The sequence below is a fragment of the Egretta garzetta genome, unplaced genomic scaffold (genome assembly GCF_000687185.1).
Source record: "Egretta garzetta isolate BGI_Z169 unplaced genomic scaffold, ASM68718v1 scaffold197, whole genome shotgun sequence".
NCBI lineage: Eukaryota > Metazoa > Chordata > Aves > Pelecaniformes > Ardeidae > Egretta > Egretta garzetta.
In genome coordinates this window covers 688,364-704,183 of record NW_009260274.1, presented here as the reverse complement: position 1 = coordinate 704,183, position 15,820 = coordinate 688,364, and the positions used below count along the sequence as shown (strand labels likewise).

The window sequence follows — 15,820 nt, the reverse complement described above, 5'->3', positions numbered from 1 at the left end:
TCAGTTTTTGCTTGGACTCGTGCCTTCCTCCAAATTTGTTAGTGTGTATGAATTTGATATATGTATTTTATCTACTAATTACTAGAGGTAGAACAAGCTGTTAATTCATCATATAATGCTTTTGAATTTGATAGGCTCGTTGGTTAGGTTTTGAGGCGGGGTTGTTTGTTTTGTGGGTTTTTTTCCAGCTTGGAAAAGTTTGTAAAGTCGTGGAGGTAAAAGTTTGTAAAATAGCTGAGGGTACACATCTGGAAAGATGCATCATCATTTAAAGGCCTAACTAAGTGTCCATCAAATAATTTCCTTTGTCCTTCATCCAGTCTGAAAGATTTGATGAAGAAGCTTGCATGGGCTAGAACCATTTAAGTTCCCTAGACCCTATTTGAGTTAAGAATGTACCTACTAAATAACTGAAATAAACTAATCACTTAAAATACCTGTAAGAGTTCATATCAAAGATGGCATTTAATGTTTAGAAAATGTAAATATGCTGAACATCATGTACTAGCTTTGACTGGGGACTTGGAGTTGTCATTGTCTTCACGTGGAGTGACTCCAAAATGGGACAAAAATCAAGTGCATTTTCTAATACTTTAGCTAGTACAGTTGGTGGGGGAGAGGGAGTGTCTGTTTCTATTTCAAAACAAATGTGACAGCTCTGGAAAGCAGCTTTTTAAAATCAGCTTGACATATAAATATTTTTTAATCATGAAGCAAAAAAAAATTGCTGTTTCTGAAAGACAAAAAAATTGAGGATGCATTTCTTGCCTTGAAAACGTCTCTGAAGATTACAGTTACTATAGCACTAGATCAAAGCAGCAATTCGATTTGACAATGCAAGTTCTTCACTCATGCTAACAAATTGAGTATACGTTTTTAGAATAATTGGCATGCGTACTTCTAAATTCATAGCAAGTTTCCTTTTTGTAATTGATATCTGTAGAAATGCAGTCTACCTTTTTTCCTTTCATTGATTCAGTAAATCCATTATTTAAATTTCTAATAAACAATTTGTAAGTATTGGTTTATCTGTTATATTTGCTATTAATTTCTGTTTTTTTCCCTCTCTCTTCTTGTTTCTTATTTAGGTGTATGATTGCTGATGAGGTAAGTGATGTTCCTGTTCCTCTAACACCATTTTTCTTCTTTTAATGTACTTCATGCAAATGTGACTTTTTTTTTTTTGTTTGAGAGATGTGGGCAGAAAGGTTGGTAATGAAAGAATCCTAATTCCTGTGATATTCAGCAGATATTCTCTAAATATCTAAGTGGGGGAAAAAATGAAACCTGACACATGCTTAAAAGAATCTTTGAGAAAACTTAGAAGGTTACTTTTAATTGTATTTAGGTAGGTTAAAACTCCTGTATTGTTAAATCTTAAAAATATTAACTCAATTGATTTTTTTTAAGCACTTTATAATTGTGTAGCTAGCTATTTTTAATGGATTAGGAGACATTCCTTGCCCAAAGAGGTGGATTTTGAACAGATATGCCTTCCAAAGATGAATTTTCTTAAATGCACTGATGAAGTAATTTCATTATTTCCATACATTTGAAAATTTTTGTTTTATTCCATATTAGGGAAATTTGAGTCCAGTATTTCTTCCCACAAATAAAACATTTTTGTAATGGAGTATAATGTTCTTGATGCATTGTCAGCATAAAACCTTACTGAAAAACAGGTAATGTTTAGGGATTGATATGGTCTCCGAATTCTAATTTGGGTTTTCTTGAAACTCTGGAGGAGGAGAGGAAGAGAGAGAGAGAGAGATGTCTGTACCATGAGTAGTTACATAGCAGCAAATCCACTCAAATATCCACTGGACTTTGTGGAAACCCTCAACAGAATATTTTAAGGCCAGTCTCTGCTTTAGTGCTTAACAGGAGTCTGGAATTATCTCTTGCCATGTGAACAAGTAGAGAGAATAGCTGCATTCTTTGATAAAACTTGGGGGGGTTATTTTTTAAACATAACCCTAAAATCTGGATCTTATCTTCATCTGTTGCTGTCTATATTCATAACTCATTAGATGGGAGTGTTCCTACCTCGACAATATGAAGCAAGTACTTTCTTGTTAAATATATATCTATGTATTTTATCTTTACCCTTCACCTTGTCTGTAAACCTGAATTCTCCACTAGGTGGACTTCCTCTTCTGTGTTACAGAGTAAAGAGAAACTATTAGCCATGGTGAATGACAGCAGTAGTTTCTTTTCATTGACTCACTGGGTCAAAAGCAGATTTCTTATAAGTCGTCCTTTGTTCTTCGGTTGCCTATGCAACTTCGGACAAAGTTGTCATTTTTATGTTAAGAAGACATCCTGTATTTTTCTTTCCTTTGAATAGCCTTTTTAAAACATTTTTGGTAGCTTAACAAGTTAAAGAGTTTAATCTTTATAGTTTACCCTAGTAAGGCCCTGAACAGAAAATCTTCTGAAATGAATGGAAATGCTTCTTTTAGCTTTAATGAGCTAACCAGATACAAAAAATGTATTAATCTATTTAAAGAGCAGCATCTTCTTTCATAAAAGATAATCTGTGGTAACAAATTGACAAGGAAATAGATACTATGTGACTAGCTCTTTGGCTTTGTTTCCTTTATCTGGTTCTGTCTTTGCAGAATATTTTTGGCTGTTCTGAATGGAATATGCTTTCTGAGCACAGACTTCTATTTTTAATTTTTTTCTTTTCTTTTCTTTTCCCAGATGGGGCTAGGTAAAACAATTCAAGCAATTGCCATTTCCTATTACTATAAAAACGAATGGCCTCTCTTAATTGTAGTGCCTTCATCTCTGAGATACCCTTGGGTTGAGGAGATGGAGAAGTGGATTCCAGAACTCTCTCCAGATGATATTAGCATAATTCAGAACAAAACTGATACTGGGTGAGTAAAGTTCATTATTCTTCTATAGAAAGGCTTGTTCAACACCTCCTGCTCACACAGGGCCACCTAAAGCCAGTTGCCCAGGACTGTGTCCAGAAGGTTTTTTAATATCTCCAAGAATGGAGACGCCACAACCTCTCTGGGCAACCTGTGCCAGTGCTCAGTCACCCTCACAGTAAATAAGCGTTTCCTGGTATTCCTGTGTTTCAGTTTGTGCCCATTCATTGCCTCCGGTCCTGTCACAGGGCATGACAGAAAGGAGCCTGGCTCCATCCTCTTTGCATCCTCCCTTCAGGTATTTATATACATCAATAAGATCCCTCCTGAGCCTTCTCATCGCTAAACTAAACAGTCCCAGTCAGCCTTTCCTCATAGGAGAGGTGCTCCAGTCCCTTAATCATCTTCATGGCCCTTCATTGTGCTCTTTCCGGTACATCCATGTTCCTCTTGTACTGAGGAGCCCAGAACTGGACACTCTAGGTGTGGCCTCACCGGTGCTGAGTACAGGGGGAGGATCACCTCCCTCAACCTGCTGGCAATACTTTGTCCAATGCACCTGAGGATTCCATTCACCTTCTCTGCTGCAAAGGTACAGTGCTGGCTCATGTTCAATTTGGTGTCCACCAGGACCCCCAGGTCCTTTTCTGCTAAGCTGCTTTCCAGGTGGGTGGCCCCCAGCATATATTGGTGCACGGGGTTGTTCCTCCCCAGGTGCAGGACTGTGCATTTCTCCTTGTTGAACTTCATGAAGTTCCTGTCAGCCCATTTCTCCAGCTTGTCGAGGTCCCTCTGGATGGCAGCGTGACCCTCTGGTGTATTGGTCACTCCTCCCAGTTTTGTATCATTATGTTATGGTAGTTACTCATCTCCTTTGAAATTGAGAGGTCTGGTTTTTGCAAAGTAGCTAGTGCCTGTCTGCTGAAAATTAGATTACTTCAGCGTGTCTCAAATTGGACACATGCAGTTATTTCTCAACTCTGATGAATGCATTTGTATTCATTAGCTTCTGTAAAACATTTTGAACACTTTTTTTGGAAAACTTCTGGTATACATTACAAAATAAGGAAGTGATTACTGTTAAAATTCTATTTAGCGCACTGAGAAAATTTATAAGTTAGACTAAGTATTCTTTAAATAACTGAAAAGGTCATCATGACCTAGGCTTTCTATCTTTAGACTTAATAGCATGAATTCATCAAAGAGAGACTACAAGTCTTGTGTGTTATTAGAGCAGCTCTCCTATTACACTGAATTACAAGGGTATTTTTTTAGTCTGCTTTACTGTAAATGATTTGGTTGATTTCATGGTAATGTCTAGATGTTCTAAAACTTCTGGATCAGGGAGGCTGACCTTCCTGTTGTCTGGGGAGTATCAGAAAGCGACTTAACCACCAAGATGTGCAGATGACACAGTAGCTTGGAACCTGCCTTGTGGTAACCAGAGAAATCCAACTGAAAAGGCATTGTAAAAGCTTAATCAAGGGGTAGTTGCTACTGATAGTCAAAATTTAAGTTTATCGTAGGAATATGGGAACTAAAATAAGGATCCAATGAGCCACATTTATTTTTTTTTAAGCTATTTTGCTAAAATGCACACAGACTTAATGCTTATAGTGCTGAATGCAGAAAGGAGAAATGTGCAATAAGGGAAATGATGGCAAAAGGAAATGGTAAACAGAATTCTGTTCATTTTATCTTTTAAGGTTTTTAAAAGGAGTAGACCTTAACCATTATCACTTACTTTTATTCAACAAAAAGTGAAGAGGAAAACTTTGTTTTCTGCTTGTTTAACTCCCAAGAGGCTTCCTGGCTATAAGCGAGGTAGCTGTTGAACTAATTAATATTTTAACATTAAAAAGTGTTTTTATGCATTTGCAAGAAAATGCAAAAATACAGCTGCCAAACTTGGTTTAACATTTTGCTAAATTCTGCTTCCATATGTTCAGCTTTGATTTCTCTCAGTTCAATACTTTACTTTTCTTCAGAACTTCAGCGATGAAGTTTACTGCTTGAATGTTTAACTTCTTAATTTAAACAGGTTAAAATGTATGTAGGCATCGATTTATGTTCTTACAATTTCTAACTAAATTTGAAATTGGATGTTTCTTGAATAAATTGGTTCCACAAAGAATACATAATTTTATTTGTAATTTTTTTTATCCACCCTTCACAAAGGGGTAGAGGAAATTCTTGTTTTCCTGGTTGCTACGTTTATCTGTACAGTAACAGCCAGAGTCTGTAGTGCCTTGACCACAGAGCCAGCGCTCTAACCGTTGCTGCCTCTTCCATATCCATATCCAGAAGCATGAATGTTCACACACATGTACTGTCTTCCTCTTAAATACTCAAGGGAACTTGAACTGAGTTGGTTTTTTGATCTGTTGCTGCTGAAGAACAAATAAAAATCATGCCAGCAGAGTGGTAGTGTCTGACAGATGGGTAGCCCAGCTATGACTCCCATTCTGGTGACTTGTTTGTAACAACTTTAGGATTCCCTGTGCTGCTCAAAGGCTACTGAAGGGCCACAGTGCTCTCTAGTGATCTGAAAATCAACTCATGCCTTGGGCCTATATACGTCTTTAAATTTATTGTAAAAAGTTCCTTTCCAACTAAATACTCATTTTTCATCTTGTGCCTTGTTGATTCCCTGCTTCTGTTTTTTTGTTTTCTTCATATTCTGTTTGAGAAAAAAAGGCTGGATAGAGAGGTCTAATACGAATGTTTTTTTAAGGTGGTGAGGTTCAGCCCAGGCTGTACTTCTACAGCACCCAAATACTCAGAGACAGTCTAGTTAGGCAGGCTGCTGGTAAGGTGACTCTATGTACACAGAAGGGTAGATAGCTTGCATAGAGACACTGTTAACTTCAGGTGTTTGGGTGCTGGTTACATAGCGTGCTCATAATGATCTGACTTGTGTACGTAACTTTTTATCCAAAAACTGGATTTGTCCCACGTGATACTCCTGGAAAGGAGCACCAAGTTGAAGCAACGCAACCAGATAAATTAATTTCCTTTTAAATGCAATATATGTCTTCTGAAAATGGTTATGAAATGCGTGTGATTTATAAGTGGGAGATGCTAGAATGTTTTAAACACCAAAAGTTGTTATTATTAGCCTGACAGCCCACTAATTAATCCAAATGGTGTCATATATATCTTCTTAAAAAAATTTGTTTTGTATAATTCTTTTGCTATATTCATTTTCCTGCAATGAAAATTTACGAATAAAACTTCCGGCTTTTCTTTTTTAGGAGAATATCAACCAGCAAAGTAACGATTCTGGGTTATGGCATGTTAACTTCTGATGCGCAGACTTTAGTAGACACTTTGTACAGGCAAAACTTTAAGGTGGTTGTGATTGATGAATCGCACTACATGAAATCCAGAAATGCTACCCGCAGCAAGATTTTGTTGCCAATTGTGCAGAAAGCTCTTAGAGCTATTCTTCTTACTGGAACTCCTGCTCTAGGAAGACCTGAAGAGGTATTTGACATGTTGTGGTTTTGTTTTTTCTGGGGTTTTTTTAAGTATGGTATCAGTAATATATGAACAATTTTGTAGTTTTCTTGAATATATACAATTACATGCATTATGAAATCAAACAGTGCACTAGTTGCATTAGGAAGCATAAGTACAAGAAACTAAAATGATGTCCCTCAGTTTTAGTTGATTATATTGATGTTTTACAAACTTGTTTCAAGACCATGTACAGGTGACTTGAGACTGTTTCTTATAAGAAATTAATCTCACATTTAACAGACTGACTGTTGGGCGAAAGAGAAAATAAAGAGCCTAAGTAGAGAACTATTTGCTTCTACTGGGTACTTGAGTCCTTGGTAGACAAGAACTTTAATTAAATTTTCTACTTCATCATCTGATATAGGAAATCCTTTATTTATCACGGGTCTTTTGAATATTTCTAATGTTCACTTGTATTGCATAGGTGGAAAAAATATATCCTGTGCTTGATGCAGTCCAGAAAGACAAATTCTCCTTTGAATGAAGTTCAGCTTAAGGAACTGAGGAGGAACAGAGAGGAAATAAAATCCCACTTGAGTTTTATAGTGAACTCAAGAAAACTGCCTTTATTTGTCAAATGCAGAAATAAATGGAATGAAGGAGTTGATTTGTGTCCAGGGAACTTATAAGGGTTATATAAATAATACTTTACACTTTAGTTTGTTGTTGTGTAAGTAGAACTTATGCCAAGATCCTTTAATAATTTAATTTGTTCAGAGAGATTATAACTTGAGAAAGATATCCATTGTATGAGAAAGAGCTTGGTGTATTATGAGTGTTTGCTTAAAACTTTAAAACAAATATTTATATCTATGGGTGTGGATAATTATGAAACTTCCTGCACATGTACTAAAGACATTGCAACCAGCCCTGGAAAAAGAACTGAAGTTAGAAAGTGTTATGCTTTTATACAGTGCGTTGATACCAAGACCAGTAAGCAACATCGCTAGAGGTCTTTGAAGGAAATGCCATACAAGCTGTCCTTGATCACAGTGATGGGGTCAAAATTCATGACCAAATGGAAAACAATTTGACACATTTTTAGAGTGATACCAAAGTTCTGCCATGGCTTATAAGGCAGAGTGTAAAAAGCATTACATTTCTTTAATCAGTTTTGTGTCATAAGCAGAAACTTTCTATGAAGTCTTTAAATGGATTACATATAGAAAATTAAAAGCATTATTCATTTATATTTATTTACATTTATAGCAAATAATTACAGGCAGTTTCTTGTTTGGCCTAGATCTATGTCAAAATAGCAGCATTTCACTTGGTCAAATAAATTGGTTTTGGGTTGGTTTTGGTTTTTTTTTTTTTAATACTGCTTTCCAGTTCCCTAACTTCTGTCTTGAAAGAAGTCTGAAGGGCTGCTACCCTTTTGGGAGAGGTCACTAGCATGTGATTAGGTAATATGAAAACTTAAATGGCAGAAATGATGTACAGTAGACTTTAGAGGATAGCAGGGAAATACATTTGGAGAGAGCTTCCATATTACTGTTGTCTCTATGCTACCACTCAACAGCGTGTAGTGTAGTGATCTTTGAATCCAGAAAGCTTTGACAGTAAAACAGCTTGTAAAGAAGGATTCTTTCTGGCTAAGGTTGTCTAAACTGTTATTTATCTCCTGTTACTCAACTGGGAAGAAAGGTGTGAAATTCCTGGTCTGTATTGACATTGTCTGTTTTTTGAAGTAAAACTTAAGAATGAGTAGGTTTTTCATTTATTTTAAGCAGCAGACTATTCATGGAATACCTGCACTGAAGCTTTGCAGGAGCCCATGGACCTGGCAAATGACAAAAATTTTATTTTTGGGAATAACCATCTTCTTGTCCATGTTTTCTTGTTCAGTATAAATCTTTTGCAAGTTGTCAGCACTGTGTTGTGGTGTTCAGGGTACTCTGTTCTTTGAGGGCTTCCCACAAACTGTCCTGTCTCAAGACATACATACTCCTATGCAATGTCTTTTGCATGTGTGCCAAGCTGTGTATTTTTTTGTGCAGCCATTGAATAGAAACTTAACACATTAATCATGTAATAATTTTTTCTGAATAGCCTTACATTTGCAGGCAATTTTTCACTATCACTATTTTTTCTCTAACAGCTTTTCATGCAGATGGAGGCACTGTTTCCGAGAAGATTTGGAACTTGGAGTGAATATGCCAAAAAATACTGCAATGCTCGTGTCAGGTATTACTGTACTTGCTCATTTACTTTTCTGTGAGTGTCTTTGATTCTCTTGTCACGTGAAGTGAGAGAATCAGTAAATAGTATCTCTATTGCTGTATCATATCATCTTGCTTGGAAGCCTGGGTCAGATACCATCTCTTCCATCAAAGAGGATTGGGAAAAGGATTAAACTGACAGGAGGGTTTATTTGAGGACAAAATTGGAAGCTATTAAAGTTTGAAATAAATTTTAAGTGCCAGCATTCTGTTAAGTAAAATGATTTACAAATTTACTATTATTAGTAGGAAGTGTATAGTTTTTTCCTTTAGAAAGGAGGGAATTTCTGACTCTCAGTCTTATGCTCGTATTGTGTAATAATTTGTATCTCTTTATTATGGGATCCGGTGTTTTTGCTATTGCACTGTACTTGGGTGGAAAAAAAGTCTAATACTTGTCTCTGGATTTTACAGATTGAGTAAAAGTAAAGGTATAAAACGCCCAAAAGCACAGTAGCATATGTGTAATTCTGTTTGAGGGATTGAATATATGCATTGTAAGTTCTTGTTCACCACCTTGCCTTCAATTTGCTAGGTAACATTGCTCATTATACATTTTTCCACACGTGTGCCTAATGAATTTTAACCCATTTTTATCCCTTGCATCTTTCGTTAATTTTCATGGTATTAATTTAAGGAGGATTCATTTCCCTCTGACTTGCTTCCATCGGCTTTGGTTTAATGATCAGTTTCTCTAGCTATATTCTGTAATGGAGTAGAGGAAGCTCTGATTTAAAATGTTTAGTTTCACTCATCTGAATCTGTGTTACAGTCTGGCATGAAAGGAGTTATGAGAAGGGAAGAATCTTCAAAATTTCTTAGCTAAAAAATGCCTTATCTACAACTTTGCATATATTCAAAAAGCTGATTTTGTCAGCTAAATTTGCTATCATTTAGATTTAATTTTTACAGTAATAATTACAGTTTCATTTTCATATAACTTATTTTTCTCCCTCCATCCTATGCATTTTATCATTTAACTTCAAGTAACATTGAAGAGTGCTGTCTAATTTTCAGACAGAAAAATGCTATTTTTTTCCATGGTGTTTTGACTGAATGCATCTGTAATTTTCACACCACAAGTGTGCGTGGGTTCAGCATGGTTAGCTACTCAATCATAGATGATTATCTTATTTTTGGAATACCATAAATGTAATAAAAATCAAGTTCCAGGGTTTGGCAAGCTTTCAGTAAATAACTTTGTCTTCATGACTTGGCTGAAACAAAACATCCTGTGATAATAAACTTGATAGGATTTTATGCAACAGTTTCTGTGAAAATGTTGTGGGTTTTTTTACTTAGGTGTTCATAGACACCTGTTTCTGAAGATGAGGTCCAAAGTATTTCTGTGAAGTTTTGCCTACCATTTCTTTTATATCCCCAGTGCTCAAGCTGGAGGGAGGAAACCTTTCTAAGGACAGCCACATATATAGACCAAAGAAGGGATATGAGCAAAAGATGTTTCTGTCTTCCATCTGCATAGCATTCTGAATGTGTTATGCCAATGCTTCACCAGTGTAGAAGTGAGTCCCTCAGCCCCTTTCCCAAATTATTGTAGGCAGCCAACTAGAACACTGTTGATAAGCTCAGTAAGGCTTAAAATCCTCTAAATGATGTTTTTTAAATTAAAAAAATACCAGTAAAATTACATGCTTGCAACATACTCTCTTGGCCTTGGAAAATGCTACCTGGGCTTTCCTCCAAAGACAGCCAAATCTGTCATGCTTGTTGTTTTGTTATCTCTTGGCACTGTTGACAGAGAAAAGCTGCTGTTCCTGCTGCAACACTTCCTTAAAAACAGCAAAGCAAAGAAAGAACAAGGAAGACTAAGTTAATAAGTTCTTTCTCTTTTCAACCTTTAGATTTCTAACCTTAAACCTATTTCCTCTATTTAACCTTGCTCATTAAATAGTATTACATTTAAAGATGGTACCTTAAGCTTTAAATCCTGTCTCTGACTGTAACTAGGAGGGAATTCTTAGGGAGGAAACAAAGGAATGGTGATATTAATGGTGATATTTGCAGCTTTCATAGGAGCTTCCCTGTCAGTTTTTCCCCTTTATAATATAATAAAGAGCATTCTCATGGTGGTATAGCCTTCTCATTAGTCCGTTGAAACAGGAGTTATAAAATTATACCTGAAAATTCTGCTTCCTATAAAAAGGGAAGTGTAGCTGGGACAATGCAGAGGACTGCATGCATCTGATGGGTAGTAATGCCTGTGGACAGCAGTATCTACTGGGAAGCTGAAACAGCTCTGACTTCAGCATTGGAAGGAATCGGACAGAAAGCAATCATCTCTGGTGTAAACAGGAACGCTGAGTGTTGTTATCCAGCACATCTTCATATCTAATAGCGTGCTTTAAAATTAATTATGTATTGAAGATTTCTGTTGAATTTGGAAGAGCTAGTTTTTACCCTCGGTGTTGATTTTTCATTTCAGGTTTTTTGGTAAAAGAACTCAATGGGACTGTAGAGGAGCTTCAAATTTAGAAGAACTACATCAACTTTTAAGTGAAATAATGATCAGAAGACTGAAGAATGATGTTCTAACTCAGTTGCCTCCCAAAGTTAGGCAACGCATTCCATTTGACCTCCCACAAGCCGCAGCTAAGGTAAATTTTCCGCTTTTGCTAAGAACACATTTATTAGTAAATAGGAATATCTATGTATTCATATGTATTTATATGTATGCATGTGTATTATATGTAGTTACAAAGGATGTGTGAATATATAGCATTGCACCTTTTTAAATATAACATGAAGAACATGAATATAGCAATTTTTTGGCATCAGATAATTATAAAATTTGCTCTAATTTCATTATGATCTTCTTCTTTTCTGTCTTCTTGTCCCTTAGATTTTTAATCCTACTGTTACTTTTAGCCAAATGTGATGGAGTTCTCAGAAGTACTTGGTTCCTAAATGTTTCATGCTTGAAATGTACATGTTGAGGTAGAACATGCTTTGGACTATATATCTAATCACTGATCTCTTCTGCCAATTAGAATTTGAATGCCACTTTTGCAGAGTGGGAGAAATTAATGAGAAATCTGAATTCAGATGCCACTGAAAGCCACTTTTCTCAAGTCATGAGTCTAATCACACGCATGTATAAAGAAACAGCCATTGCCAAGGTCAGTGTGGAAGTCTTTTCTTAACATATTTAAAATACTCAGTGTGTGTTTAACTTAATAAAATTAGTTGTATTGGCCTGAATACTAGATGAGATTGGTTGTTTTGTTTTATAATCATGATGTGGAGAAGCACTATGGAATAGGCTGAACCCCATTGTAATGACCTGAGCCAAGTGTTAAAACTGTTACTGATCAGATAAATGTGTCTCACAGACTTAGGGATATACTGAAGGTGGGTGCATACCTGTGCATACCTGCTGCAGCTGCCCCAGGATGGTGCTGATGCAGCTCTTATGCAGACTATGTTTTGTCAGTACTGGTTCTTCCCATGGATAAATGTGGAAGAGCAATCCCCTCTAGCTGGTCTCTTCCTGTTTTTTTAAATGGGACCCCATGTTCTGTATAGCCTCCTATAGTACTGTAGCTTAAGATGTAAGGAAAAACAAGTTAATAACCAAAATCTTTTACATACCTACTCTTTACTTTGCTATCAGGCTCCATTATGCTAACCTATTTTTAGAAATGGATGGGGAAAAAAAAGTTCTGCAGGCTGCTGGAGCAGTAAGAATTGAGAATCTGACCAAATCCTTCAAAAATTTTTTTTTTCCTCCTTGTCTTAAAAATATCACTGAGGTTCTGTTGCTGTTTCTTCCCCACTCTTCTAGTCTCTCCCCTCTGGTAATCCATTTTCAAACAGGAAGTTGAAAGACAAAAAAGAGAGAAAAAAAGAAATCTGAGGACTGCTGGAGTGGGTATTGCATTAACCATTAATCACCGATAAATTTTATTATTAGCTTTCATCATTACTTTAATATTTTTTGTAAAAGATATTGAAAATTGTATTTGATACAAAAGTATTTGAGTGTTTAAATAGAACAACACTGTATGATTACAGTGTTGTGAAAGCACCAAAATTATTCTTTCAGTTTTGATATATGGCTTTATGGGGGTGCAGATACAGAAGTTCTGATTAAACAATGCCTTATCCATTTGAAATATGAAATCAGTTGGGTTTTGTTTTGTTGGTTTGTTTTTTTTTAAATATGGCTTAAAACATCAGATAATGATGATGTAACTAAAAGGGGTTTTATCTACGTCTTAATGTGGAAGAAGTGCCATATAATTGTGATCTTTTGAGGATAAATGTTTTTTTTCTCTTGAGATAGGTTTCTCAAAGATATAAAGTTGTGGTTTTTTAAACAAAATGGATTTGAATAATTTTATACTTAACAATGTTAGCGTTTGATAAAGTCTTAAATGGATAACAAAATTTATGCAAATTCACCTTTTCATATTATAAGAAACTGAAAGACATTCCAAAAAACCACGTCTCTCTGAACGTTTTGTATGTCTAACTGAAGAAAATGCATTCTCTTACTCCAGGCAGGAGCAGTAAAGGACTATATCAAAATGATGCTTGAAAATGACAAACTGAAGTTTCTAGTTTTTGCTCATCACTTAAGCATGCTTCAAGCCTGTACAGAGGCAGTTATAGAAAATAAGGTAATGATTTAACAAATTTAACTTCAGACTTCACCGATATATATGAGCTGTGTTTGAATTCAGTACAACTACCTGCATGTACAGGAATTTATGGATTTTAAGTATATACATATCAGTGCCACTGATTAAAAGGGATCATGTAGCTTTGAAGAACTCTTTTGTATTTAAGGGTAATGTAAACAATCGTATCCACAGGAATTTATGGATTTTAAGTATATACATATCGGTGCCACTGATTAAAAGGGATCGTGTAGCTTTGAAGAACTCTTTTGTATTTAAGGGAGAACTCTTTTGTATTTAAGGGTAATGTAAACAGTTGTATCTGGTATGATACTTTATTATTATTCAATCAGTGTTGTAGGCAGTTGTTTCCCAAGTTTCTCTACCAATGTGTTTGTCACTTGGGTTTTTTTGTTTGTTTTACAGAACACTTATCATCTCACCTGAACATTTAATTAAAAGCAGTAAAAATGTTTGCAAACAACCTTCATATTACTTTGATCATAAACTCAACCATTGCTAGGGAATGGTGGCTAACTTTGCTATTTTATATTATTATTTTGCAAATGCTTGGAACTTTAATAAATCATGTCAGGGAAATTACGGATTCTTCTGCAGAGTATTCCATTTTAAGATCCCATGTTCATTCTGTCTTCTCCTTTTGTAAATGGGAAATAGTAAGTCTACGCTTCTCTAGAGAGAGGCTTTACTGTAAAACAAAGGACAAAAGAGTACTGATGAATCCCTATCCCCATGACAGGAATAGAACAGATGTTTACATATTTTTATTGGGGGACAGAGTATGACTGGGTCCAAAAGTGGACACCGATAATGTAATTTTGTCTCTGTTACGATATGTTACAGGTTCGCTACATACGAATAGATGGAAGTGTTCCTTCTGCAGAAAGAATACATCTCGTTAATCAGTTTCAGAAGGATCCTGATACCCGGGTTGCTATTTTGAGTATTCAGGCAGCCGGTCAGGTAGGACAAAAAAGAAAATATGTGAAATAAGAAACTTGAAGAATATCTGTACAAAAGTCATTGGTGACTGAAGTGATTTACTGAAGGCAATTTACCTTCACGCAGTATGTCTTTTGTAGACTCATGTATTCATTTTTTTGCACTAATCATGTTAACTGTTTTGAGCCTCTGTTGAAATGACTTGAGCAAAATCAAGGTAATTGGCAGCATCTCATTCTTGAATAATTAGTAAAAACTCCATTTCTCTAAAAGTACCAGATGAATAAGAAATAAATGTTACCTCCATAATGAAAAGCAGCATGCAGTCTTTGCACAATATTGAAGTATTTTTTGAATCTTACTTATATCTGAGGCCCAAGGAGGAAATCAGTGTAATAGGCCCATCTGCAGTCGAGGTCCCTCTTATTTCCATATAAAAATGTTCCTATACAACCTTTAGCTTTCTTTTACTTCAGATACTCAGTTGTTTGTGTGTGGAATCTTTTTCCTAAAGTGCATCTACTTATTTTGTTTAGGGTTTGACTTTCACTGCTGCTACTCACGTTGTGTTTGCTGAATTATATTGGGATCCAGGCCATATTAAGCAAGCAGAAGACAGAGCACACCGAATTGGGCAGTGCAGTTCTGTGAACATTCACTTCCTTATTGCAAAAGGAACAATGGATACTCTCATGTGGGCAATGCTGAATCGCAAGGTATGGGTGGAATAGAACTGAATAATCACTATGGTTAAGATAGCACTTAAGTGCATGTGCCAAATAACTTTCTTGCTTATCTGAAGCACTCTCCTGCTGTAAGACATTGACACACCTAGAACTGCTAACCATTAAAATGTCCAAATCTGTTCCAAATTAGTCTTTTCTAGCTTTTTGCTCTCAGTTTAGGGTCCAAAGATAAATGAGGTAACTCTTTGCCAAGATGAATGGGATGGTTCACATCTACAGGAGCTTGTTGCTTTATCTTCCTTCTAGCTTTTTATTGCTCTGGTTGTTCAGTTTATAATTTTAAGGGGGTTTTTTGCACAATAATAACAGCTAGAGATTGTTGGCTTTGGTTTTGTTTTGTTGTTGGTTTTTTTTTTAGTTCGATGAATGTTGTGCTTTACTAAACTTCATTTCTGAGAGACAGAAGCATTCTCAAATAATTCTTCATTAGACCCAATCTTATCTTCTGTTGCCATTGTCCTCAGGTATTACCCAGTTCTTGCTAGGAGGAATAATTCTGTCCTGCTTTCTTTCCTTACTTGGAAGATATTTGAGAGTTCACAGGACTAAAAAAATTAATTTGGCTGGTTTGCTTTTGTGACCTTTTTGTATCCTTTGATACCATTCATTAGTGTCTTGTTTTGATAACTGAGGTGTGTTTGTATTCTGTCAGCTCTTGCTTTCTGACATTTCCAGAAGTGTCAACATAGAAAGAACTGCTTTTTAAATGCTAGTTGTCAGAATTATTTGAGATTGTGGTTACACAGGGTTTCTTCTGATGCAAACGCCGACTTACGGGTGTTGTTCCTGCATTTGCCTACCCTTGTGTTGTAGAGCTTCAATTGTTTGTGTCCATACAGTCAGTG

The 15,820-nt window shown here is 35.9% G+C and overlaps 1 protein-coding gene across 5 annotated transcripts in view; it reads left to right on the top strand.

Annotated features, from left to right (window-relative positions):
* ZRANB3 (zinc finger RANBP2-type containing 3) overlaps positions 1-15,820 on the top strand; it is a 48,124-nt gene that overhangs the window by 16,090 nt on the left and 16,214 nt on the right. For 3 of the 5 annotated variants that reach the window (XM_009642480.2, XM_035897863.1, XM_035897865.1), the window contains exons 3-11: positions 1,089-1,107; positions 2,707-2,885; positions 6,137-6,368; positions 8,506-8,591; positions 11,070-11,241; positions 11,635-11,763; positions 13,147-13,266; positions 14,131-14,250; positions 14,766-14,945. In XM_009642480.2, the coding sequence (XP_009640775.1) occupies positions 1,089-1,107; positions 2,707-2,885; positions 6,137-6,368; positions 8,506-8,591; positions 11,070-11,241; positions 11,635-11,763; positions 13,147-13,266; positions 14,131-14,250; positions 14,766-14,945 (1,237 nt within the window). The remainder of the gene's footprint in view (positions 1-1,088; positions 1,108-2,706; positions 2,886-6,136; positions 6,369-8,505; positions 8,592-11,069; positions 11,242-11,634; positions 11,764-13,146; positions 13,267-14,130; positions 14,251-14,765; positions 14,946-15,820) is intronic. The other 2 variants (XM_035897864.1, XM_035897866.1) reach the window with 2 other exon arrangements.